Source organism: Pituophis catenifer, unplaced genomic scaffold, assembly GCF_029215685.1.
Source record: "Pituophis catenifer annectens isolate HBS135680 unplaced genomic scaffold, rPitCat1.0.hap2 SCAF_8, whole genome shotgun sequence".
In the NCBI taxonomy this organism is placed as follows: Eukaryota; Metazoa; Chordata; class Lepidosauria; order Squamata; family Colubridae; genus Pituophis; species Pituophis catenifer.
The window spans coordinates 3,838,141-3,864,101 of NW_027256888.1; the positions used below are offsets into that span (position 1 = coordinate 3,838,141).

Genomic DNA, 25,961 nt, shown 5'->3' on the forward strand with positions numbered 1-25,961 from the left:
ATTAAATTTGGGCTACGAAAATTCTCATGCAACTCCAAAGTTTAGTGAAGACTTTGGACTATCAAGTCTATAGGGATAAACTTAAGATAACAACTACACCTTCTTGCAATGAAACCTTGCGACAAGCGGCTTAAAATCAGTGAGACGCACCGTGCATAGTTCTATGTTGAATCGTTGGTTTAAATGCTGCACTTTCATTGCATTATTTCGGAAAGTAAGAAAAACATTACAGTGATTTTCCTTCTTGACAATTCTTTGGCGATTTTGCTCAAGAGGACCGAAGAGCACGATAAAAATCACTCCCGTAAAGAAAATATCTCTACTGTATTGTAGCTACTCTGTTTTTGTTAGCAGTATCCATTAGAAAAATATTTTTGCTAACTATGTTAAGATTCATATTATAGCTACTCTATTCAATTCAATCTTTATTAGGGGCCAGCACAAAACGTTAAATATTAAAAGAAAGCAAAAGTGAGCAGAACCGAACCGAACAAGGCACAGGGATATATTACAATATAGCTCCTCTACTTTTGTTAGCAGTCCCTATTGGAAAGCAATTTTGCTAACAATTTTTAAATGACCTAATACTTTTATTAGCAGTCCTCATTAGAAAGCATTTTGGCTAACGATTTTTAGATGACTATTAAAGCTACTCTAGTCCTTTGCTTAGCAGTCCCCATTTGAAATAATTTTTGCTAACAATTTTTAAATGACCATTACAGCTACCCTAATACTTTTATTAGCAATACCCATTACAAAGCAATTTTGCTAACATTTTTTTAAAAAATTTGATTTATATGCCGCCCTTCTCTGGAGACTCAGGGCGGCTTACAATGCGTTAAGCAATAGCCTTCATACTTTTGTATATTTATACAAAGTCAGCTTATTGCCCCCACAAACTGGGTCCTCATTTAACCTACCTTAGAAAGGATGGAAGGCTGAGTCAACCTTGAGCCTTGGAGAGATTCGAACCAGCAGTAATTGCAGGCAGCTGGTCTTAATAACAGGGTGCTTTCATTTATTGACCCTTGGAAGGCTGAGTCAACCTTGAGCCTGGGGAGATTTGAACTTGCAGTAATTGCAAGCAGCAGATGTTAATAACAGTGCTTTAGTCCACCGTACTACTCTGACGATCAGGCAACTCAGCTTGGATCGTCAGAGGCATTTAAAAGAAAAAAAGCCTCTGATGATTGTGCGGCTCAGCTGGGCATGGGGGGGGGGCAGGGATTTTTGCTACCGGTTCTCCGAACCACCCGTCTCCATCGCTACCGGATTGGGCGATCCGGTCCAAACCAGGAGCATTTCACCTCTGCCACATGCCAAAACAAACCGTCCAAATCAAACTTCTTTCCACTGTACACCAAGGTGGATTGTTTACATGCCAGAAGTCTGCTTCTCTTTAACTTTTGATCTCGTGTTATTTGTGAAATCGATGCCTGCCTACTTACACTTCAGATGGAGGAAATCCCACCTCAAAAATTTGAGACCTGGTGCAGCAACTATTCGTCCTACAGCTCACGGCTGGGAGTGGGGGAAAAAAAGACTTTAGCAGCTCTCCAAGCAGATTATCTCAAACTACTGGTAGTCCTCGACGTACGACCACAATTGAGCCCGACATTTCTGTTGTCAAGTGAGACCTTCGTTAAGTGAACGCTGCCGCATTTTACAACAGTTCCGTTTAGTGACCGTTCAGTTACCACGGCATTGGGAAAAAAATAAAACACTGTAAAATCTCCATTCCCACCCCACTCCAGGGGAAGGACACTGTAAAATCTCCATTCCGTCCCCAATCCAGGGGAAGGTTACTGCAAAATCCCCATTTCCTCCAGATCAGCTGGGACTTGGGAAGCAGAGAATAGATGGGGGCGGGGCCAGTCAGAATTTTTACTACCGGTTTTCCGAACTACTCAAAATTTCCGCTACCGGTTCTCCAGAACTGGTCAGAACCTGCTGAAACCCACCTCTGCCTGGGGTCATGTGACCCCCATTTTCATCGCTTAGAGAGGACTGGAAAGCACCGTGAAGTGGTATTATAAAAGTTGGGCCAGAACAAAAAGTACTATTGTTATTGCTCTTGCTAGTCAACCTTCTGATAAGGAAAGTCAATGAGGAAGCCAGCTTCACTTAACAACTGTGCCACTCATTTAATGACTGTAGTGATTCACTTAACCACCGGGGCAAAGTTCACTTCGCAAATGTCTCAACAACAGAAATGTTTGGGCTCCATTGCAGCCGTAATCCGTCTTTTCTGAGGTAACTGAAATTCACGTCGGGTTACCAAGAGAACATCCCGCAGAAGCCAGCTGTGGAAACTGTGGTATTTTACACCACGGGGTCGTACGTTATGTCCTGTCAGGAAGGGAGTTCTGGTTCCCTGGGGGGGGTGTGTGGAGGTGGGATGTGTGTGTGTGTGGCACAACTCACCATCACTGCTCCCTCTCAGCACCACATCTGGAGAAGGGGTCTGCTGGGACCGGGACCCGAAGGAATCCAGACTGTCAAAGGAATCATCTCTGCCGTGACGCGGCGGGGAGAGAGAATCGCTACGCTCCGAATCCCAGCAATCTACGTAGCCGCTGTCGCGGATGCTGCGCTTTGGACTCTCGACATCTTCCGTGTCCTGGTGAGGAACAGAAGCCTGGTTAGAAAAACGCGTCCTCTTAAGGCAGTTGTGTCAAACTAGATTTCTTCAAGGGCCAGATCAGCATTGTAGTTCTCACCCGTGGGCCGGCCGGAGGGGCGGGGAAGGGAGGGGGAGACAGGACGGACACCTCCAGGCCAGCCAAAATGGGGCACAAGGGGGCCTCAAACGGCCCCCCGGCGCCCCATTTTCGGCTTGGACGGAGTCCTGCAGCACCCTGCCAGCCAAAACGGGGAATGGGGGGGGCCTCATGCAGCCCCCCGGACCCCATTTTCGGCCTGGACGGAGTCCTGCAGCACCCTGCTGGCCAAAACTGGTTTTGGCTGCCAGAGGCACCGCAGGCCGGTCGTTTGCTACTTCCAGGCCGGCCCCACGGGCCAGATTGTTCTAAGGCAAGGGTGCCCAATCTCCGGTCCGTGGAACCCCACTGGGCCGCAACATGCCAGAAACTGGGCAATGCAAACAAACGAAGCCCCATCCGCGGGATGCAGGCAGCACATGAAACCACGCCTCTTCCGGTCCGCAGAGAAACCTCTCTCCACAGAACAGGTTGAGGGCCACTGCTCTAAGGACTTCCTCGTACAAATATTCTCCTTTATCGAACTCTCTTTGTTTATAACAGTTGACATTTCCATCTTAACCAAATCTGCTTTTTCACCTATCCATTCCGCCCCCCCCCGCCCCCACGCCGCTGTGGCCTGGCCTCCGTATTTGTGGAACGAAGAGATGAACTATCTGTGGGGATTTAAACGTTTCTGTGAAGAATGGGAGCATAACAGAAGTAAAAAGGCCATTCCAAGCTGCAATAAAAAGGAATACAGGCAGCCCGTTTCATTTAGTGACCGTTTGAAGCTACAAGGGCACTGAAAAAAGTGACCTGTGACCGGTTTTCACACTTATGACCGTTGAAGCATCCCCACGGTCACGTGATCGAAATTCAGACGCTTGGTAACTGACTCGTACTTATGACGGTTGCAGTGTCCCGGGGTCATGTGATCCCCTTTTGCGACCTTCTGACAAGCAAAGTCTATGCGGAAGCCAGGTTCGCTTAATGACCGGGTTGCTAATTTATCAGCCACAGGGGATTCACCTAATAACTGTGGCAGGAAAGGTCGTAAAATGGGGGAAAACTCACTTAACAACTGTCTCGCTTAGCAATGGAAATTTGTGGTCATAAGTCGAGGACTACCTCTAGTCTGCGCACACCCGCAGCATGGCCGAAAATCCAACACAAATAACTTCATCTTACGATCACAACTGAGCCCCAAATTCCCGTTGCTAAGCGAGACATTTGCTAAGTGACTTTCGCCCCATTTTACAACCTTTCCTGTCGTTCAATGAATCTCCTCTGTAGGGGTTCAAGCTGGCAAAACGGTCGTTAAGTGAATCAAATCTGACTGTGCTTGTCGGAAGGTCGCCAAAGGGGAATCACGTGACCCCGGGACCTTGCGACCGTCATAAATATGAGTCCGTTGCCAAGCGTCTGAATTTCGATCACGTGACCACCAGGTTTGCTGCAACGGTCGTTAAGTGTGAAAAGCAGTTGTAAGTCGCTTGTTTTCGGTGCTGCTGTAACTTCAAACCAGTGGTGGGTTGCCCCCGGTTCGGTCCGGTTCTATAGAACCGGTAGTAAAACCGGCGGGAGGATCCGCCCACCCGCCACGACGTCATCACGGGTGATCTGCGCATGCGCTCCCGTTGCGAACCGGTAGTAAAGGTAAGTAGAACCCACCCCTGCTTCAAACGGTCACTAAATGAACCGTTGTAAGTCGAGGACGACCGGAATAGTTCTTCCCAATGTTCACCCATGTTTTTTGGATGCTACGGTGACCTCAGAACAAATTGTTTTTTTTTTCCTCACAACCAACCACTTTTCCGGCCTCAAAGAGTCGTCGTAGCTTTTTGAAACCGCAACGACAACTTGTTGAACCAGAAGCCACCAAGAAATAAAACACCACCGCACAGACTCTGTGGGAAAACTGTAATTTGACTTTCCGTTCTTTTCTTTTTTTTATTTTTAAGCCTGTTTGTTTCCACCGTTGCACCCCGCACAAAAGATCTCAAATGAGAGCTGGTAACATAATCCAGAGCAAGGGGTTGTTTGGGGTGTTTTTTTTGGGTGGGACATTACTTTTTAAATATTTGGACAAAATAGTTCAACCCCCCCAATCTTTTGGGCTTCGCCGTCTCGATTCAAATAACCTCTTTCCCCCCCCAAACTCGATTCAAATCTTGCCGTGAAAAGCAAAACAATGAAAGCAAAAGCATAATAAGTGTCGTAGCTTACGATTCTCGACGAATCTATTTTATTTTTATCCTTTATGTACGCTGAGAGCACGTGCACCAAAGGCAAATTCCTTGTGCGTCCAATCACACTTGGCCAATAAAAAATCCTATCTAATTCTATCTAATTCTATATTTTCACTCCCACCTCCTTGCGCCAAACAGAAACAGAAGCTTAATTTATTGCAGGGAGCTTAAAATAAAAACAGAATTTAGCGTAGCAGCCTTACACCTCGGATTAAAGTAATAATAATAATAATAATAATAATAATAATAATAATAATAATAATAATAATAATAATAATAATAATAATTGCATTCCTCTTCCACCCCTTGTCATTCAGCTGGGGAATCTTTCAACGCTTTGCCGAAGCTTTTAAAAAAATGCATCAATGCCAGATGGGAACCGTTGCAAAACAACCCCCCCCCCCCAAAAAAAACAAACCCAGAACTCGTTTGGACCAAATGCCCAAATGCAGGAGGTTAAAAAATCAATCAATAAATCAATAAAAGCAACCTGAAACATGGCTAATCCATTCTTCACAACTGCTTCACAGGAGCTGTTCTCCATAATATGCGAGATGAAGCATCCCGAGTTTTTTAAGTCAGCAGGCAAAACATCTCACAAAGATGGAAGAGATTGCTTCCAAATCATGTCTTTATGGATCCGGAACTCCAGTACACACACACACACAAAAAAAAAAAACCGTACACACAAATTTTTACGTCTGTTGTTTGTTTCTCGTTCGGTCAAAAATAAGGAAGCTCTGGGCTCCCCCCCTGCCTCTCGGCTCCGTCCGAGGAGACGCTGCAGTTCTGAAAAAAAGGGGATGTCTTTCCTCCAAAAGCAAGAAAAAGAAAAAAAAGAAAAGAAAGAAAGAAAGCAGACTCTTTCCCCCGCCTGATGTCTCTGAAGAATTCAATCTTGCTCTTTGCTCGTTGCCAGCTCCTGGCTGCAGGAGATCTGAAAGCACTTGTGGCTACCACACATGTTCGGAGCGAAGCAGAACAATGGACGTCTTTGACAGGCTCCCGATTATAAATTCTTTCCACTAAAAACGCCGCGGAGAGCTCTCCAGAGGAAGGAAAAGGTCAGGAGAAAACCCCAGCCTTAACTTTAGGAAAAGGTTGTCCCTTGTTTCGGCTAGGATCTTGTCGGAGAATTCGCAACAGAGCTGGAAGGGACTTTGGAGCTCTTCTAGTCCAACCCCTCGTTCAAACAGCGGGCCTTATCCCCGGGATGGCGAACCTGTGGCACGCGTCTCCCCGAGGTGGCACGCACAGCCATCTTACGGGGCACGCGAGCTGTCGCCCAACTCACCTGCAGCTGCGTGCGTGCAATTCAGGGGACCCAGCTGGTCTTCGGAGCTCTCCTGCGCATGCGTGCGCATTTGCACGAGAGTACTCGCACGCAGCGCGCCTGTGCGTAGATGGCGTACATTGCACAAAACGCAAAAACCGCATGGCGGTGTGATTCAGGGGTGGGTTCTAAATTTTTTTACTACCTGTTCTGTGGGCGTGGCTTATTTTGTGGGTGTGGCTTGGAGGTCATGTGACTAGGTGGGCGTGGCTAGCTGGTCAGAGTCATTTTTGGAAGGTCCTCGCACTTACGACCCGACTCATTTGTTTGCTTTTAACACTGATCAGCTGTAGGGCGGCCCTTTGAAGCCCCGCGGCAAGAGTTTAAACAGTTTTTTTCCCTCTAGTCATCAGCTGGGACTCAGGGGGCAGCAATAGATTGGGGGTGGGACCAAATAAAAGGTAAGAATAACGTGGGGGGGTGGGGGGGTGGGAGTGCGGGGGGAGAACCGGTTCAGTGACGTCATATCGTCACCGCTACCAGCTCGGCCGAACCGGACCAAACCGGGAGGAACCCACCACTGGTGTGATTGCGCATGAGGGAGCCACGTGAAACCTGCACGCATGCACAGATGGTGCAATTGCGCTTGCAGGGCATGGGGGAGGAACCGCGCATTAGCACCGATAGCACACGCGTGAGAAGCGTGTACCTGTTTCGCACTCAGTGAGTAAAAGGTTTGCCACCACTGCCTTATACCAGGGGTGGGTTCTACTTACCTCCGTTACCGGTTTGCAACGGGGGTGCACAGAACATTCATGATGAAATCCGGGTGGGTGGGCGGAGCCTCCTGCCACCGTTACTACCGGTTCGCAAGAACCGGACCGAACCGGGAGCAACCCACCACTGCCTTATACCATTTCAGACAAGTTCCATTCAGAAACAGAAGGCTCAGCAAGATGGGATACCCTCAAGAACACGAGAAGAGGTGGTACTCGTTTTATACTGCACTAGTGAGGCCACACTTGGAATCCTGCATCCAGTTGTGGTCACCATGATAAAAAAAAAAAAAAGATGCTGAAACTCTGGAAAACACGGAGAGAAGAGCACCAAGGATGATAAAGAATCTGGAGGCTAAATTGTATGATGAACGGTTGAGGGAGCTGGGGAAGACGAGATGGATTAGGGGGGACGTGATAACCATCTTCTACTACTCGAGGGGTCGCCACTGAGAAGAGGGGATTGACACTATTCTCCAGACCCCAAGAGACAGGACAATGGGTGGAAGCTTGTCAGAGGATGCTCCAACCTAGAACGAAGAAAGATTTTCCTGACAGTGAGAATCAGAGGTGGTATTCAGCCAGTTCGGGCAAACCGGTAGCACCGATGATCAGTTGGCCCGATGATCAGTTGGACAGAACCTGGAGGCAGAGTTAAAAGAGGGATCAGCCTAGCATCCCTATGTAGTCGTAAGTAGAGTAAGTGCTTCCCTTGAATTCCATTGACCCTTCTGAAACTCCAACAAGGTGCTGCCCGTTAGTTGAGAAGATTCCTGTGAGTAGGCTTTTAGCAATCAATCATTTTGACTGAGTTCGTCTTATCTTTCAAACCTGACACCAAGATGTCTTTCAGCCCTACGAGTCCGAGATGTTTACTGATGTGTATTTGTAAACAAATGTTTCTTAGTTAGCATTCTTAGGTGCACAAATAGCTCTTGATTTATTGACCAGTCACTTAACGAACGTTTGAAGCTACGGCGTACCTCCCCAGAGCCACTTATGAGGCATTATCAAAGTCACGATGGCCACTCCTTCCCACTCTTCCCACTAAATATCCTGTGTGTTCCCATTTGTTTTATCTCAACGAGTTGTTATCGGATCGATCGGAACTTACTTCCTTGACCAAAGTGAAGTACGCTTCTATAATCTGCGCAGTCACGCTGAAATTAACTCTGACCCTTTTTAGATGTTTCAGAATAATTGGATTTTTTCTTATATCTTAAATTCATTGTGATGCTTACATTTTCATTTGCTTGGTCTGTGATGGAATAAAGATTGATATTTGATTTGATCAAATATCCTTTAATGAATACCCAAAGCTTTTCAAAAAATCCCAAAATGTTTCATGAATGCCCAAAGCTTTTCTAGAGAGCCTAAAACATTTAATGGTCGCCCAAAACTTTCTAGAGAGCCCATAACTTTTAATTAACACCCAAAACTTTTCTACAGGGCCCAAAACATTCAGTGATCGCCCAAAACTTTTCCAGAGAGCCCAAAACTCTTAACGGATGCCCAAAACCTTTCTATAGAGCACAAAACTTTCAATGAATGCCCAAAACTTTTCTAGAGGGCCCAAAACATGTCTAAGCCCAAAACTGTCCATGATCACCCAAACCTTTCTAGAGAGCCCATAACTTTTAATTAACACCCAAAACTTTTCTACAGGGCCCAAAACTTTCAGTGATCGCCCAAAACTTTTCTAGAGAGCCCAAAACTTTCAGTGATCGCCCAAAACTTTTCTAGAGAGCTCAAAACTTAATTAACACCCAAAACTTTCAGTGAATGGCCAAAACTTTTCTAGAGAGAGCCCAAAACTTTTCTAGAAAGCCCAAAACTTTTCTGGAGAGAACACTTTTCCTTTCCTTAATTGTGAGGGCCAACATGCCAGTGATGTCACTCTGTACAGCGCCAGACCTCCGTACCCAATAAACATAATTCCTATTCTCCCTGCATTTTTCCCAAAGTGGCATCCTTTCCCGTGGACTACAGCTCTTGCATACTAACAGCTTGCATTTAATTCTTTTGGCAAGCTGCCATTTTTCGTGAGAGCAAAAGAAGAACGGGAGAAAAAGCTGGTTTACGGCAGAAAGTTCACCCACAACAGGCCTGAAAACCAGAGTAAACTCTCCAGAGACACACAAAGACTATATTTCATTCATAAAACATTCCTTGAAATATTATTTTTTAAAAAAAGCTTTGTCGTTTTTCTCTCCCTCCCTCCCTCTTTTAAAACAGACGAAGCATCTCCATGAATTTTTTTCTTTTTTTTTTTTAAAAAAAGGGAGTGAGTGAATGCGTGATTGAATGAATGGACGAGCAAATTATAAGGGAAAAAGGGCTTTGGTTTTAAAACTGAAACCTTTTGTTAATATGTCCTCTGAAAATAGCCATTCATTTCAGCTTGGTTTAGAGTCTGGCATGCTAATAATTCGAAAGGGCAGAACAGTGCCAGCAAGATGCCAAGAGAGAGGAAGTCTAACTTCTATACAACGGGAGAAAATCCGTGTTTAAGAATGCAGGGTAACCAAAAAGGGGCTATTTCATCATAAATTAATTAATACGACTCTACCTTACTATAAGGATTGTCTAGATAAGAACTATGGAGGGGGTGATATTATTCAAAAAAAGATAATTGTCGTGGCAGGAAATACATTTTATTAGATGACCTAACAATAACTCTACTTTTTATTACAAAGTAGGTACTGTATTAACAGATATCCAATCAAGATACCCAAGCCACTGTGCACAATGGAAGCCAACGTGTTTTAACTTTTGAATTTTATTTTGAAACATCGCCGGCTTGGCATTCTACAATACAACAATGATCCCTGCCATATGGATAACATCAAACCCACGAATGTGCTATAAAAGTTGTCTTAACAGACGATCTCATCCCGCCATCACTTCCCATATATGGCGAACATATTGTGGATTGAAATGCCTAGAAAATATTGCATTAGAAATGTATTATGATTAATATTTATGTGTATGTGTGTCTGTCTATATCTATCTGTCTATCTATCTATCTTATATATATATCTATATCTATCTGTCTGTCTTTCTCTCTGTATTATATATATGTGTATTATATATATATATATGTCTCTGTGTGTCTGTCTCTAATATATATACCAAATTTATATTTCGCTGTTAAAGAAAGAAAGGGAGACTATTTCAAGCTATTTAGCTCCCATCAGCTAGCCATACCCTTACTTGGATTCGAACTTGGGCTGCCTGCATGTTAGGCAGTTGTATTAACCTCTGAGCCACAAGTTCTCCTCCCTTCATCAGCTTAGCGAAGACATATAAATATATATATGTCTGTCTGTCTGTCTGTCTGTCTCTACTATATATATCTATATCTATCTGTCTGTCTCTCTCTGTCTCTCTATTATATATATACAGGGGTGAAATCCAAAATTTTTCCCTACCGTTTCTGTGGGTGTGGCTTGGTGGGCGTGGCAGGGGAAGGATATTGCAAAATCTCCATTCCCTCCCCTCCTGGGGGAAGGATATTGCAAAATCTCCATTCCCACCCCACTCTGGAGCCAGCTAGAGGTGGTATTTGCTGGTTCTCCGAACTACTCAAAATTTCCGCTACCAGTTCTCCAGAACCTGTTAGAACCTGCTGGATTTCATCCCTGTATATCTCTGTCTGACTGTCTGTCTGTCTGTGTTTGTCTGTGTCTGTGTCTGTCTGTCTGTCTGTCTGTCAGTGGTGGGTTGCTCCCGGTTCGCAAGAACCAGTCGTAAAAATTTTTAGTAGTTCAAAGAACCGGTAATAACATTGGCTGGCCACGCCCCCGAACTGGTCCCCGGCCCGGTTGCCGCTCACTTACCCCGCCCACCTCATCAGAGGCTTTTCTTTTCTTTTTTTATTTTTAAAAGCATTTTTTCTCCAACCTCTTCGGCTGAAAAAAATGCTTTTAAAAGTTTTTAAAAAAAGCCTCTGATGATCATGCGGCTCAGCTGGGATCTCAGAGGCTTTTAAAAGCATTTTTTCTACAACCTCTTCAGCCGAAGAGGTTATAGGGGAAAAAATGCCTTTAAAAGCCTCTGGCGATCCCAGCTGACTTGCCTGATCGTCAGAGGCTTCTAAAAGCAGTTTTTTTCTGCAACCACTTAAGGTTGTAGAAAAAATGCTTTTAAAAGTTTTTTAAAAAAAAAGTTGGCCACACCCACCCAGTCACATTAACCCCTCCAAACCACGCCCACAAAATAAGCCACGCCAACAGAACCGGTAGTAAAACATTTTAGAACCCACCCCTGATGTATGTCTATCTCTGTTATATTTGTCTGTCTGTCTGTCTGTCTATCTGTATGGTGCAGGTATATATTTATGTATGTATATAGCATGTGCATATGTATTGCTATGTATGTAGCGGTCAAAATTGTGGAAACCTTTTGGGAAAAGTGTATTTTTGAGGTTTGATGGCTAATAACACCACTTCTATATCTTGTTTTTTTCTACGTGTTTCATTTTTCTTCTTTATCCTGTAACTGCTATTCTAATAGCAAATCCTTCCTAAAAGTTATTGCATTACATTCTTGATTAAATTATCTTTCCATTGATATATAATTTTATGGTGCTACTCCCCCAAAAAAGTGGTGTTATTAGCTAGTTTTAGAAAATACACTTTTCCCAAAAGGTTTCCGCAATTTTGGCCACTAATGAATATATGGTACTCTCTTGAGATCAGGCAACAGAATTTCATTTTTAACGTGGGGCGGTGTTCTCTCAGAATAAAAAAATGTCAATAAAAGTTATCTTATCTTGTTGTTATTATTGTTATTATTTTGCCTTGTTTTTCTGTCGTTGGAGAGAATGATATATATATAAGCTTCAAAGGCTGAATAGATTCTGGGGTTTTTACCAGATTTTACCCGACATACAAAGCTATAGAAACAAAAATATTTTTTTTCCTGTTGATCCAAACATTATCCAGTGTGTGCTTTACAATAAAACACAATAAAAATTACTCTAAGCTGTAACGTTTCTAGTTTTGCATGCAATCCCACCTCAAAAAAGTTCCAAAAAAATAATAATAATTAAACAGGATGGTTGACCTTAACGTTTGTTCTCTTTAAAATTCACTTTTATTGAGGTTTATCACGACGTAAAATACAATGGAAATAAAGATTTTAAAAGGGTGGGAGGGGAAGTGCAGAAAAAAAAAAACCCCACCAAGATCAAAAAGCATCATCATCCAAAGCTTTCTATCTAAGTAAAACGCTAATTACATTTAAAGTCTCAACTTTAGCATTTAGTTATTACAAGCCATTTCCGTAATGACACAAACATTTAATTTTCAAACTAAATTTAATTTTTTTTCTTATTATTATTTTGAGCCTAAAACCAGAAGCGGTTTTTCCAATGGAAACACGACCCAATAAAACCTCAACCCTTGAGCTGCAAATATTCTCCTTTCTTGAAATCTCTTTGTTTAAAACAGTTTACATTTCCAAACGCAACCAAATCTGTTTTTTTCACCTACCCATTTTTTTTTTCCCCTCCTGACTTTCGTATTTGTGAAATGAATCTCTGGGGATTTGAACATGTCTGTGAAGAGCCTTGGTAGTACAGTGGTCTAAGGCACCCTGTTATTAAGCTGGTTATTAAGACCAGCTGCCTGCAATTACTGCAGGTTCGAATCTCGCCAAGGCTCAAGGTTGACTCAGCCTTCCATCCTTTCTAAGGTAGGTAAATTGAGGACCCAGTTGTGGGGGCAAAAAGCTGACTTTGTATAAAATATACAAAAATATGAAGGCTATTGCTTAGCGCATTGTTAGCCGCCCTGAGTCTCCGGAGAAGGGCGGCATATAAATCAAAATTAAAAACAAAACAAAACGGCAGCTTAAAAGAAGTAAAAAAGACTATTTCATACACGTCAAACGGTAAAAAAAGAAATACAGGTAGCCCTCGAATTATAACAACTCGTTTAGTGACCGTTTGAAGTTACAGCAGCACTGGAAAAAGGCACTTAGGATCGTTTTTCACACTTATGACCATTGCAGCATCCCCAGGGACGTGTGATCAAAAGTCAGACTTGGCCACCGACTCATATTTATGACGGTTGCAGTGTCCCGGGGGTCACGTGATCCATTTTTGCGACATTCCAACAAACAAAGTCGAGGGGGAATCCAGATTCACTTAACAACCCGGTTGCTCACTTAACAACAGCAGTGATTTACTTAAGGATTGTAGGAAGAAAGGTCACAAAATGGGGCAAAGCCCACTTAACAACGGTCTGGCTTAGCAAGGGAAATGTTCGGGCTCAACTGTGGTCACAAGTCGAGGGCTACCTGAATCATCATCATCATCTTTTTTTAACGACCCCATAATCCCTTGCGGGGTGGAATCTGGGCAACTGAATGGAGCTGAATGTTTACTGGCCGAATGCCCTTCCTGTCACCGATGCGGAGTTTTGTTCGGCAGATATATTCTCATTGTGCCCAGAGAGAGAGAGAAATATCTGCCTCTACCTAGGATCGAACTCACAGCCTCCCGATTGTGAGGCGAGAACTCCACCTCTAGGCCACCGCACCACTTCGAGGGCTACCTGTATGCGAGAGGAAATTGAAATACCTTTCTCATCTGGGTTAACAATCCTTCGAATTCTTTCAGGTTCAGTGGCGGTCCGTTAAACTGAGCGCTGTTGTTTGCAGTTTTCCCCAGCCAATAGATGGTGACTAAAACCTGAGGAATTGAACGGACGTTAATTGGAACACATCAAAACCACCAGATCAATTCCATGCTACAACAAGTTTTTTTACTCTTTCCGGAGCAAATTAAATACGTTCCCTGGTTATTTTTTCCCCTTTAAAAATGGACTATTTTCCCCAAAAGCAAAATAGACGCTTTCCCTCACGTCAGAAACGAAAACGAGCATTGAATTAAACATCCGTCCCAATTCAATTTAATAGCCATGTTGTTGGGTGCTGAGGGTACGACGTCTAATTCTTTCTCTTCCTAACCTGCTTACTAGCCTTTCCTAGGCCTCGACTTACAACAGTTCGCTTGTTCTGCCCCAGCTACGGACCCCAAAGAACGCAGCACACACAAAGTCCGTTCAAACCTTGGTTTAATAAATAAATCAGTCTTTTACAACAACGGCTGTTAATTAACTGCATTAACAGCCGCCAAGAATTCAAAGAATAATAACTGAAAGGTTACTGTGGTTGGCAGAATGCCCAGAAGCAATTTGCAGGAAGCTGATAAGATAAGCAAGACAAGACACGAAGGTATGTGAACGAAGTTGTTCTCTGCAAATTGCTTCAGTCGGCGTTCCTCCTTAAATAGGCTAAGGGAGTGGCCAATTAGCCCCAAGCCTTACTCTCGAGGAGACCTCCTCCTGAGGAGCCACTCCTGCCTTTTGGCAGCTCTGCGCGCCCGTGCATCGAGAAGAGGCTCCTCCTCTTCTTCCTCTTCACTTAAGGGAGCTTCTGGAGTTTCTGAAGGCCCTGGCTGAATTCCCGCCTCTGGCACCACATCTTCACCAGCCTCCTCACTGTCCGACTCAAGTGCCAGCTGCACAGGCTGCTGATGCAGCACCACACCAGCCTCCTCGCTGTCGGAATCAGCTACCAGCTGCACAGGCCACTGACAGGCCACAACGTCACTTAGTGACCGTTCGAAGTTACAACGGAAAAAAGGTACTATAGGACCGTTTTTCACATTTACGACCGTTGCAGTGTCTCCGCGGTCCACATGATCAAAATTGGGACATTCGGCAACCGACTCATATTTATGACAGTCGCAGTGTCCCGGGGTCACGTGATATCCCCCTTTTGCGACCTTCTGATGAGCAAAAATCAATTGGGGAACCCAGATTCACTGAAGGACCGTGTTACTAATTTAATATCTGAGGTGATTCACTTAACAACGGCAGCAAGGAAGGTCATAAAAGGGGGTCCAAACTCACTTAACAACTGTCTCGCTCAGCAACAGAAATTTTGGGCTCGATTGCAGTCCTAAGTCGAGGACCGCCTGTATTTATAAATGTTGCTTTGTTTATATATCTTACTACACATAGTAAGAAGGATGGGGCCATATTTAGCAGCAGTTTGGCAGACAGGATTAAACCCTGAAATCCGTAATTCTAAGTAATGAAATGTACAAATAAATCTTGGACTCACAACAGTACATTTAAAAAAGTGACTTTTGACCCTTTTTCACACTTACGACCGCTGCAATATCCCCCTGGTCACGTGATCAAAATTCAGGTAACCTTATTCAGGTGACTCATACTTATGACGGTGGCAGTGTCCCGAGGTCATGTGATCCCGTTTTGCGACCGTCTGACAAATTTTGGGCTCAATTGCGGACATAAGTCAAAGATTCCCTGTACATATAAATGTGCTATATTTATAAATCTTACTATACAGAGTAAGAGGGACGGGGTCAGTGGTGAAATCCAATTTTTTTTACTACTGGTTCTGTGGGCGTGGCTTGGTGGGTGTGGCTTGGTGGGCATGGCAGCAGAAGGATACTGCAAAATCTCCATTCCTATCCCACTCCAGGGGAAGGATATTGCAAAATCTCCATTCCCACCCCACTCTCGGGCCAGCCAGAGGTGGTATTTGCCGGTTTTCCAAACTGCTCAAAATTTCCGCTACCGGTTCTCCAGAACCTTTCAGAACCTGCTGGATTTCACCCCTGGACGGGGTCCATATTTATGGTAGCAGCAGTTTAGAAGACAGGATTAAACCCTAAAATCCTTAATTCTAAGTAAAAGAAATATATAGGGGGCCCAATACCTGATTAATCCCAAAATAGTTAATTAAAACGGAGGGGCTCTAATTAAGTGAAGTTTGGTTTTTTTTAAATGACGTTCCCTTTCTGTGAGATATTTCTCGCTTTCATAATCCACCTCTCTCGGCATTTATTAAAGAAGAGCGATTTCCTGCAAATCCCATTGTAGAGCTTGTAATCTTTGAAAACGACGATCAGATAAGCGACAGGAAATTTCCACTCGCGGGAATAAAAATTCACCGAGCGGAGAGAGGACGGACACACCCATTTATAATTGTGTGAACTGAAAACGGTTCCCACTTTTCTAACATTTAGGAAGTCCAGCTTTTCTATATTATCATTTCCGGTAAAGGAGGAGTTAGAGATATGGTGGTGTTTTTTTGGGTCCCCCCCCCCACACTGCTTCCATTCAAGAAGCTTGTCGGAGCTATTCATCGTTGGCTTCCTAAGGGCGAATTGAAAAAAAATAAAACAACAACCCATAAATGAGGAGTTGAAATATTAAAATGGAAGATGATTTATTTATTTATTTATTTATTTATTTATTTATTTATTTATTTATTTATTTATTTATCATCTATCTATCTATCTATCTATCTATCTATCTATCTATCTATCATCTATCTATCAAATTTCTATACCGCCCTACTCCCGGAGGACTCAGGACTGTGAACAGCCAAGATAAAATACAGATAATACAAACATTAAAAGTCCCTTAAAATTATTAAATATTTTGGCCAAAACACAGATTAAAACACCCAATTTATAAAACAAATCAAACGAATTAAAAATTTAAAAGGGAGAGTTAGGGTTATTTTAAGGGTTATCCAAAGTGGGAGAGAGGCAGAGGTGGGCTCGGACCGGTTCAAGTGAACCGGTAGTTCCGATCAGCGAGTGGGCCCGCCCCCCCCTGCTATTCCATCCTATATTGCCATTCTCGAGCGCGTACGCGCGCTCAGTTTTTTGGTGCTGGGCAAACCGGTTGTTACGTTATGTGACGCCCACCACTGCACAGAGGGGAGACTCTTGCTGGCCAGGTGTTGGTTCAGAGACCGCATTTAATTTTATTTCTTTGCATCCCTCCTACGTTATTTTTACAAATAAGGGGGCAAACCAGGGGTAAAATGTTCCCGGTTCGGACCGGATCATCCGATCCGGTAGCGATGGCGGCGGGTGGTTCGAAAGAACCGGTAGCAAAAATCCCTGCGCCCCCCACACCATGCTCAGCTGAGTCGCACGATCATCAGAGGCTTTTTTTTTTTACTTTTAAAAGCATTTTTTCTACAACCTCTTCCGACGAAAAAATGCTTTTAAAAGTAAAAAAAAAAAAGCCTCTGATGATCGCGCGGCTCAGCTGGGATCGTCAGAGGCTTTTCAAAGCATTTTTTTCTGCAACCTCTTGGCCGAAGAGGTGGTAAAAAAAATGCTTTGAAAAGTCTCTGACGATCCCAGCTGAGTTGCCTGATCGGCAGAGGCTTTTCAAAGCATTAGAATGTTGTTTTTTTTTTAAAAGTTGGCCACGCCCACCCAGTCACATTACCCCCTCCCACCAAGCCACGCCTACAGAACCATTAGTAACACCTTTTACATTTCACCCCTGAGGCAAACGCGCTCTTTTCTCGTCCTCTTTTCCTCACAAAACACTGGGAGGTTGGCTGGGCTGAGGCAGAGTGACTGACACAAGGTCCACCCAGCTGGCTTTCGTGTTTGAGGCGGGACTAGAACTCTTCATCTCCTGGTGATTGGTCCAAGATCACCCAGCCGGCTTTCGTGCCTGAGGCGGAACTGGAACTCGTGGTCTCCCAGTTTCTACCTCAGTATATTAACTGGCTCGTACTCTTCCCCAAACAGTGCCTTGTAAAAAAAAAAATGTTGGACTACCGTTCTCAGAATTACCAAAATATGACCCTCTGCCTTGATAAGTGGGAGTTGTAGGCCAAACATCAGGAAGTTGCAATATTCAGGATGTCCAAACTAGGTAACATCATCAGGTGTTAGCAATACGTCTTAACGTATTGCTAACACCTGATGATGTTACCTCGTTTGGTAATGAAACATCTACAAGAAAACCATCAAGCTCAGAGAGCAATAAGGACCACACAGTTCTCCTCCTCCTCCTCCTCTCCACACACCCTACCCTGTTTCCCCCAAAATAAGACCTCCCCTGATAATAAGACCAATCTGGCTTTTGAGCGCATGGCAATAAGGCCAAGCGCTTATTTCAGGGTTCAAAAAAAAATATAAGACAGGGTCTTATTTTCGGGGAAACACGGTATTCTCTTCTAGCACTGCTGATGTTACCTAGTTTGGTAATAAAATGTCTGCTAGAAAACCACTAAAGCTCAGAGAGCAACAAGGACCCTAAAACCTTGTCTAAGGCACAAATAGGGTTCTTTCGGTCAAACAGGTAGTTTAAGCTGACTCCAAAACCGACGAAGAGATTTCGAAAACCAACAGAGTTTAAGGAAAGGTCGAAGTTCATCCCTAAGGAACTTCGTTCCTTGTTGCGTTCTTCCCAATGATGCCATGTTCTGACTTCTACGCCTTTGATGCTCTATCAAGCTTTTATTTACAGAGAACAATTCCCATAACATTGAGCAGGACTGATGGATCTACAGTAGAGGCCAAAATTGTGGAAATCTTGTGGGAAAAGTGTATTTTTGAGGTTTGATGGCTAATAACACCACTTTTTTGGGGGGGGGAGTTTCAAGGTAATTCTATTCCACTGCTGGAATGGCCTGGGAGTAGCCCAGACCTTAATCCAATTAAAAATCTATGGAGCCAACGAAAGAAACTTGTTAGTCAGAAGCGACCCAGCAATAAAATCCAGTTAATAGAAGCCATCATTCAATCTTGGTTTCACATGAGAACAGCTGCAGAACTCAAAGACTTGGTTCCCTCCATGGGAAGATGTCGTAAGGCCGTCATTCATGCTAAAGGTTACCCAACGAAGTATTCACTGACATGGGGATCATTTTTGTAGATCTTGTTTTTTCTAGGGTGACCATTTTTGTATATCCCATTTTTTTCTACGTGTTTTACTTTTCTTCTTTAGACTGTAACTGCTATTCTAACAGCAAATCCTTCCTAAAAGTTATTGCATTACATTCTTGATTAAATGATCTTTCCATGGATATATAATTTTATGGTACTAATAAAAAAAAAAGTGGTGTTATTAGCTAGTTTTAAAAAATACACTTTTCCCAAAAGCTTTCCACAATTTTGGCCACTTACTGTATGTAGCATTGCTCCTATCTGGAATTACATCCAACTGAGTTCGAGAGGTTTCCATTTCTGCATGCGATGAGAAATCCTGATTTTTTCCCCTTAACACAAAGCATAAGGAGCCTTCCCTTCAGCTGCCAGCAACTCCCTTTCATTCATTCTTGAATAATGTCACCGAAAGGCCAAAGGTTTCCATTCACAAGTAGGAGCAGCTCAAGGGAACGATGATAATCAGAGAGGCGGCCCAGAAAGTCAGATCCTCCCTCTTCGTATGGAAAACCTGACCTTAAATATTCACAGTCCAAGGTTGTTTTCTTGAAAACAAAAAAAAATTATATATACTGCAGGGAATTACATCTGACCGTGTCCTTTTGGCCCTTCCTTGGCATTCGCCCCCAATTAATTCGGTGGGATTGCTTTCTGAGTCAGGAAATAGGGTCATTCAGGGCAATCTCTTAAATCTCTTTCTTTTTAATTGCAGCCAAAGAGCTTAGCACGATTCAAGAAACGCTTAGCAAGTGGCTGTTATTTTCTAACAGGTAGCCATGCAATTTTTAAGAACCCCCCCAAAAAACACGCAGGGATGGAATATCAATTTTGGACTGGAAAGAAATTTCTAGATTTTTAATGGCTGGGAGTTCGGATTTTCGATGGGACTCTAAAAAGGAATTTCTAGATTTGTAGTTATTTCTCGAAAGAATTAGTTATGTCTAGTTTTTTAAAAAAAATTATTTATTTTTTAATTTCATTTATATGCCCCCCTTCTCCGGAGACTCAGGGCGGCTTACAATGCGTTAAGCAATAGCCTTCATACTTTTGTATATTTATACGAAGTCAGCTTATTGCCCCCACAATCCGGGTCCTCATTTAACCTACCTTAGAAAGGATGGAAGGCTGAGTCAATCTTGAGCCTGGGGAGATTTGAACTTGCAGTAATTGCAGGCAGCTGATGTTAATAACAGTGCTTTAGTCTGCTGCGCCACCAGGACTCATGTCTAGTTCAGGGGTCGGCAACCTTAAACACTCAAAGAGCCACAAATGTCCTATCCGGAAGCCCCAGTTCAATTCTGGAGCCGACCGGAAGTCCGGTTCCCCCACCATAGAGTCTCTTCCTAGCACGGCATCCTTTTTCCTCTACCTGTCCTAACCGAAAACCCTATCAACTGTGGAGCCGACCGGCAACAGGGAGCCGCAGCAGGGGGATGAAAGAGCCACATGCGGCTCCAGAGCCGCAGGTTGCTGACCCCTGGTCTAGTTTAATGAAAAAAAGGACCACAGGTGACATGATAGTAGTCAGAGGTCGTATTCAGCCGGTTCGGGCCAGTTCAGCCAAATCAGTAGCGGAAATCGCGGGTGGGCCTGCTCTATGCCATCCTATTTAGGCATGTTTTTGAGGCCGGGTGCATGCGCGGTAGCTGCGCATGCGAGCAAAATGCACATGTGGAAGGCTGGCGCATGAGCGAACCGGGCACGTGCGCGCATGAAGCGAGAATGCGCATGGGGTGAACCAATAGTAACATGAAACCCACCGCTCCATGGCTTAGGACCTGGTTATCTACGGGACCGCCTACTACCACCAATAGCCTCCCACCGGCCAGTACGCTCTCATAGAGAGGGACTCCTCCGGGTGCCGTCAGCCAAACAGTGTCGACTGGCGGCCCCTAGGGGGAGAGCCTTCTCTGTGGGGGCACCTACTATCTGGAATGAGCTCCCCCCGGAGATACAGAGGATCCCGGATCTGCACACCTTCTGCCGCGCTGTGAAGACCTTTTTATTCCATCAGGCGGGCTTGGCCTAATCTCTTCCCTTTTTAAATATCTAAATTTTAATCTGTTTTTAAATTATTGGGGTGTTTTAATCTGTCTGGGCCAAAATGATTTAATTTGATTTTATCTGGTTTTTAAATTTTGTGTATCTATGTATTTTATTGTTGGCTGTTCACCGCCCTGAGTCCTTCGGGAGTAGGGCGGTATACAAATCAAATAAACTAACTAACTAAACTAACTAACTAACCGCTGATAGTAGCGTTCCAATATTTGAAGGGCTGCCACAAAGATGAGGGAGTCAAGCTATTCTCCAAAGCACCTGAAGGCAGGACAAGAAGCAATGGGTGGAAACTCATCAAGGAGAGAAGCAACCTAGAACTAAGGAGAAATTTCCTGACAGTGAGAACAATGAATCAGTGGAACAATTTGCCTCGAGAAGTTGCAGGTGGTCCAACACTGGAGTTTTTTAAGAAGAGACCGGACAGCCATTTATCTCAAATGGCATGGGGTTTCCTGCTTAAGCAGTGGGCTGGACTAGAAGACCTCTAAGGTCCCTTCCGACTCTGTTATTCTGCATCTCTGACCATCTGGATCGGGATCCCTACATATAGTCACTCATGCCCTCGTCACTTCCTGCCTGGACTACTGCAACGCTCTCTACATGGGGCTCCCCTTGAGGAGCACCCGGAGGCTCCAACTGGCGCAGAGTGCGGCCGCACGGGTGGTTATGGGAGCAACATGGCGCTCCCGTGTGACACCTCTCCTGCGCGAGCTGCACTGGCTCCCGGTGGTCTTCCAGATGCGCTTCAAGGTTTTGGTCACCACCTTTAGAGCGCTCCATGGCTTAGGACCTGGTTATTTACGGGACCGTCTACTACCACAAACAACCTCCCACCGGCCAGTACGCTCTCACAGAGAGAGGCTCCTCCGGGTGCCGTCAGCTAAACAATGTCGACTGGCGGCCCCCAGGGGGAGGGCCTTCTCTGTGGGGGCACCCACTATCTGGAACAAGCTCCCCCCAGAGATACGGAGGATCCCAGATCTGCGCACTTTCCGCCGTGCTCTTAAGACCCTCCTATTCCAGCAAGCCGGCCTGGCCTAATTTTCTCCCCTGTTTTAAAATTCTTTTAAATCGAAATTTTAATCTGTTTTAAATTATTGGGATTTTTTAATTGTCTCGGGCTAAATTATTTAATCTGGTTTTAATTATGTCTTTTAACTTTTGTGTCTATGTATTTTATTTTGTGCCCGTTCACCGCCCTGAGTCCTTCGGGAGTAGGGCGGTATATAAATCTAATAAAACATAAACATAAAACATAAACATCTTCTACATGTCAATTGCCAAAGATATAAGTCCTTTTTCTGTTTTTTTCTGTTAAAGGCACCTTTTAAGCCATTTCTTTTCAGAATACTCTGAAATGTTTCCTAATTTCTTTTTCTCTTTTTTAAAGAATTTTTTTCCCCCCCAGGTTTCTCCAAGAAAGAACTGCTGCGATAACTCGGCTGGGGTTTCAAAGGAAAGCTTTGTAAAAAACAGCTCGAGACGTTTGGTAAACTTGCTTCAGCAACTTCCTAACCGGGGAGGCCTCTGCAGATTATTTCAGTAAATCTTGCAAAGCAAAACATTATTTATTCGGAAAGCTATCGGCGTGCACGAGTTTTTGCTGGGGGAATTGCGGGGGGGGGGGGGGAGGAAAAAAAAAACCAATTACTTTCCTGATGACAAGCCAGACTCGATAAAATAATATGCTTTTTTTTTGTGGGGTAGGAGGTAACCCGTGGTTACGATTCAAAGTTGTATTGAAAAGCTCTTGGCATTTCCTTAACACGACTCGAGGACGTCAGGCAAATAGAATGAGTGCACCGTTGACAGTCATTCCAGAAGTTGTGTCTGGCTTCGGATAGTTTATCTAACTCTGTGACCAAGTGCATTTAAAACTTTCCTTCCTTACTGGTGTAGTCCCTGATATTGCGACGGCCGTTCCTGGTTTCAATCAGGATGACGGAAGGAAAAAAAAAAAGCTGCTTTGAAATTAAAATCCCGTTTGGAAGGAAGACAGGAAAGTTCACAGGCAATAAAGCATTTGTACATTCCTGCAAACTGGGCACTTCATGCACTTGAGAGATAACAGCTACTTTGGCTACTTCGAATGACGAGTAGAGTAGAATAGAATAGAATAGAGTAGAATAATGAAGAGTAGAGTAGAGTAGAGTAGAGTAGAATAGAATAGAATAGAATAGAATAGAATAGACTAATGAAGAGTAGAGTAGAATAGAATAGAACAGAGTAGAATAATGAAGAGTAGAGAAGAGTAGAATAGAATAGAATAGAATAGAATAGAATAGTGAAGAGCAGAGTAGAATAGAATGAAGAGTAGAATAGAGTAGAATAGAATAATGAAGAGTAGAGTAGAATAGAGTAGAATAGAATAATGAAGAGTTGTAGAGTAGAGTAGAATAGAATAGACTAATGAAGAGTAGAGTAGAATAGAATGAAGAATAGAATAGAATAGAATAATGAAAAGTAGAGTAGAGTAGAATAGAATAATGTAGAGAAGAGTAGAATAGAATAGAATAGAATAGAATAATGAAGAGTAGAGTAGAGTAGAGTAGAATATTGAATAGTAGAGTAGAATAGAATAATGAAGAATAGAATAGAGTAGAAAAGAATAGAATAATGAAGAGTAGAGGAATAGAATAGAATAGAATAGAATAGAATAGAATAGAATAGAATAGAATAGAATAGAATAGAATAGAATAGAATAGAATAGAATAGAATAACAGAGTTGGAAGGGACTTTGGAAGTCTTCTAGTCCAACCCCCTGCTCAGGCAGGAATCCCTACACCACTTCAGAAAAATGGTTATCCAATCTTTTTTATAAATTTCCAGTGTTGGAGCATTTACAACTTCTGAAGACAAGTGGTTCCACTGATTAATTGTTCTCAATGTCAGGAAATTTCTCCCAGGTTGTTTCTTTCCATGATCATTTTCCATCCGTTGCTTCTTGTCCTGCCTTCTGGTGTTTTGGAGAATGGCTTGACTCCCTCTTCTTTGGGGCAGCCCCTGAGATATTGGAATACTGCTATCATGTCTCCCCTGGTCCTTCTCTTTACTAGACTAACCATGCCCCGTTCCTGCAACCGTTCTTCATGTGTCGACACCAGTTTGGTCATCTAAACACATTTTTCCTAAAGTTTCATTGTGTTACTGTTGTTGCTGTTGTTATTCAAAGGATTCGTTGTTTTTCCCGGACTCTGCTGTGCTCACGGAGGTTTCGCTATTAACTCATCCAAACGTGAGGAAAGTTAGCTTTAAGGTTGGGTGTCCAACCTTAGTAACTTTTAAGACCTGTGGATTTCAACTCCCAGAAATCCCCAGGCATTCTGGGAGTTGAAGTCCGCAAGTCCGCAAGTCTTAAAGTTGTGGTTGGACCTCAATTCCCAGAATTCCCCCAATTTGGGAGTTCCCAAGGTTGGACACCCCTGTGCATGGATTGCCAAAAATCAAAAGCCCCTGCGAATAAAAGAATTTTTATTTTTAACCAGCTCCTTATTTGCTGCCAGAAACTTTTGGCTTTTGAGCACTCCCACCACATGTGGTAATATGGCCCTAGTTCCACCTCACATTTCCAACCAATAATTTTTATTTTTTATTTTTTAGCCCCCAGAAATATATTGGTGTTTCAACCTTAATATGCTACACACGCACACATACACACAAAAATAGACACCTGACCCTATCCAGCCTGTAGAAGGGGTGGGGAAAAAGCTACACGTTTCAGCACTTACGTTTTTCAGCTTTCTGCTACCGTCAAGATTCCTGCAAAAGAAAGGAGGGAAAACATTTCAGAAAGCAGAAATTTCCTTCCACCGTTTGTATAATGCGAGAAGTCACATGTTTCCCCTAGCAGGAGTCGGCAGGATGTGTGTCTGCTGGTTAGAAAACGCACAATGCAAGCAATTGAAGCTGTTTATTGCTTTGATAGTGTGGAAGCAGGTTGCCAAGAGCTGCTCGGATCCACGCAGCTAATATTGGAGATACCAACGAATTAAAATTTACCTCCACCAAAATAAACGGAGGCAAGGCAAGTAAAAGAGAGAATAAACATAAACATAAACAGAGAGGACCTTGGGTTCAAGCTCACAGCACACCAAGGACACCCCCCCTCCATCTCCTTTCAACTCTGAGCTACACATGTTCTCCTTTATCAGAGAATAAATTCTTCTAAACTGGAATAGCTTGCTAGGGTTGGAGGCTCATTTATGGTCCAGTTGTTTTAGGGAGACACGAAGGACAGTAAACGTGAATATTTTTGAGAGGCCTCTTAAGCTACAGCGGCAAAGACTGGGCGGCTCGGTCTACACATTCGCGGACTTCTTTTCCTTCGGTGTCCACGGGGAAAGCTCCGTCATAAAGCAGAACCAGAAAAACTTGACTCAAAGTTGGGAGACAACTCAAGCACAATTGCTACATGTCTACCGCTTAGATCCATGATGGCGAACCGGTGGACCGCGTGCCAGAGGGGGCATGTGGCGCCCTCTCTGATGGCACGCGCGCCGTCGTCCCAGTTCAGCTCTGCCGTGCATGCGCGCATGCCTCCTACTGGCCAGCTGGTCGCTGGGTCTCTGCCACACATGTGCGTGCAGGGGGGGACACATGCGCGAGGGGGCAGGGCACGTGGGGGGTACTGCACACATTCATGGCGGGCAAGGTCATGCAGGGGGCCTTGCATGCATGATTGGGGGTGGGGCGCGTGCAGGGCGACTGCGTGTGCATGTGGGGAAGCATGCGTGCATTGCGTTTTGGGGCATTGCACTGCATGCATTGCATTTCCCGCGCGCCTTGGCCAAACGGTCCAGAAAAGGTTAGCCATTATTGGCCTAGATCCGTGAGGGCAAACCTATGGCACGGATGCCACCGGTGGCACATGGAGCCATATCGGTGGGCACGCGAGCTCAGCTCCGGCATTCATGCGTGCGCCGGCCAGTTGATTTTCAGGCCTTCTGGGCCCACCAGAAGTCAGGAAACACGCTGTTTCCAGCCTCCGGAGGACCTCTAGGAAAGGTGGGGAAGGCTGTTTTAGCCCTCCCCAGGCTCCTAGAAAGACTCTACGTGCCACTGGGCCTACTGAGCCCATCGTGCCATCATGTGCCAAAATCAGGGGGAGCATGAGGGAGGGGTGGGGCGCATAGAATTATGGATGTGGGCACACTGGCC

The 25,961-nt window shown here is 44.1% G+C and overlaps 1 protein-coding gene across 1 annotated transcript in view; it reads right to left on the reverse strand.

Moving 5' to 3' along the window:
• Nucleotides 1–25,961, reverse strand: part of LIMCH1 (LIM and calponin homology domains 1) — a 184,840-nt gene that overhangs the window by 55,928 nt on the left and 102,951 nt on the right. The window contains exons 5-7 of the mRNA XM_070948930.1: nt 24,533–24,563; nt 13,587–13,697; nt 2,425–2,620 (exon numbers count right to left, since the gene is read on the reverse strand). Of these exons, the coding sequence (XP_070805031.1) occupies nt 2,425–2,620; nt 13,587–13,697; nt 24,533–24,563 (338 nt within the window). The remainder of the gene's footprint in view (nt 1–2,424; nt 2,621–13,586; nt 13,698–24,532; nt 24,564–25,961) is intronic.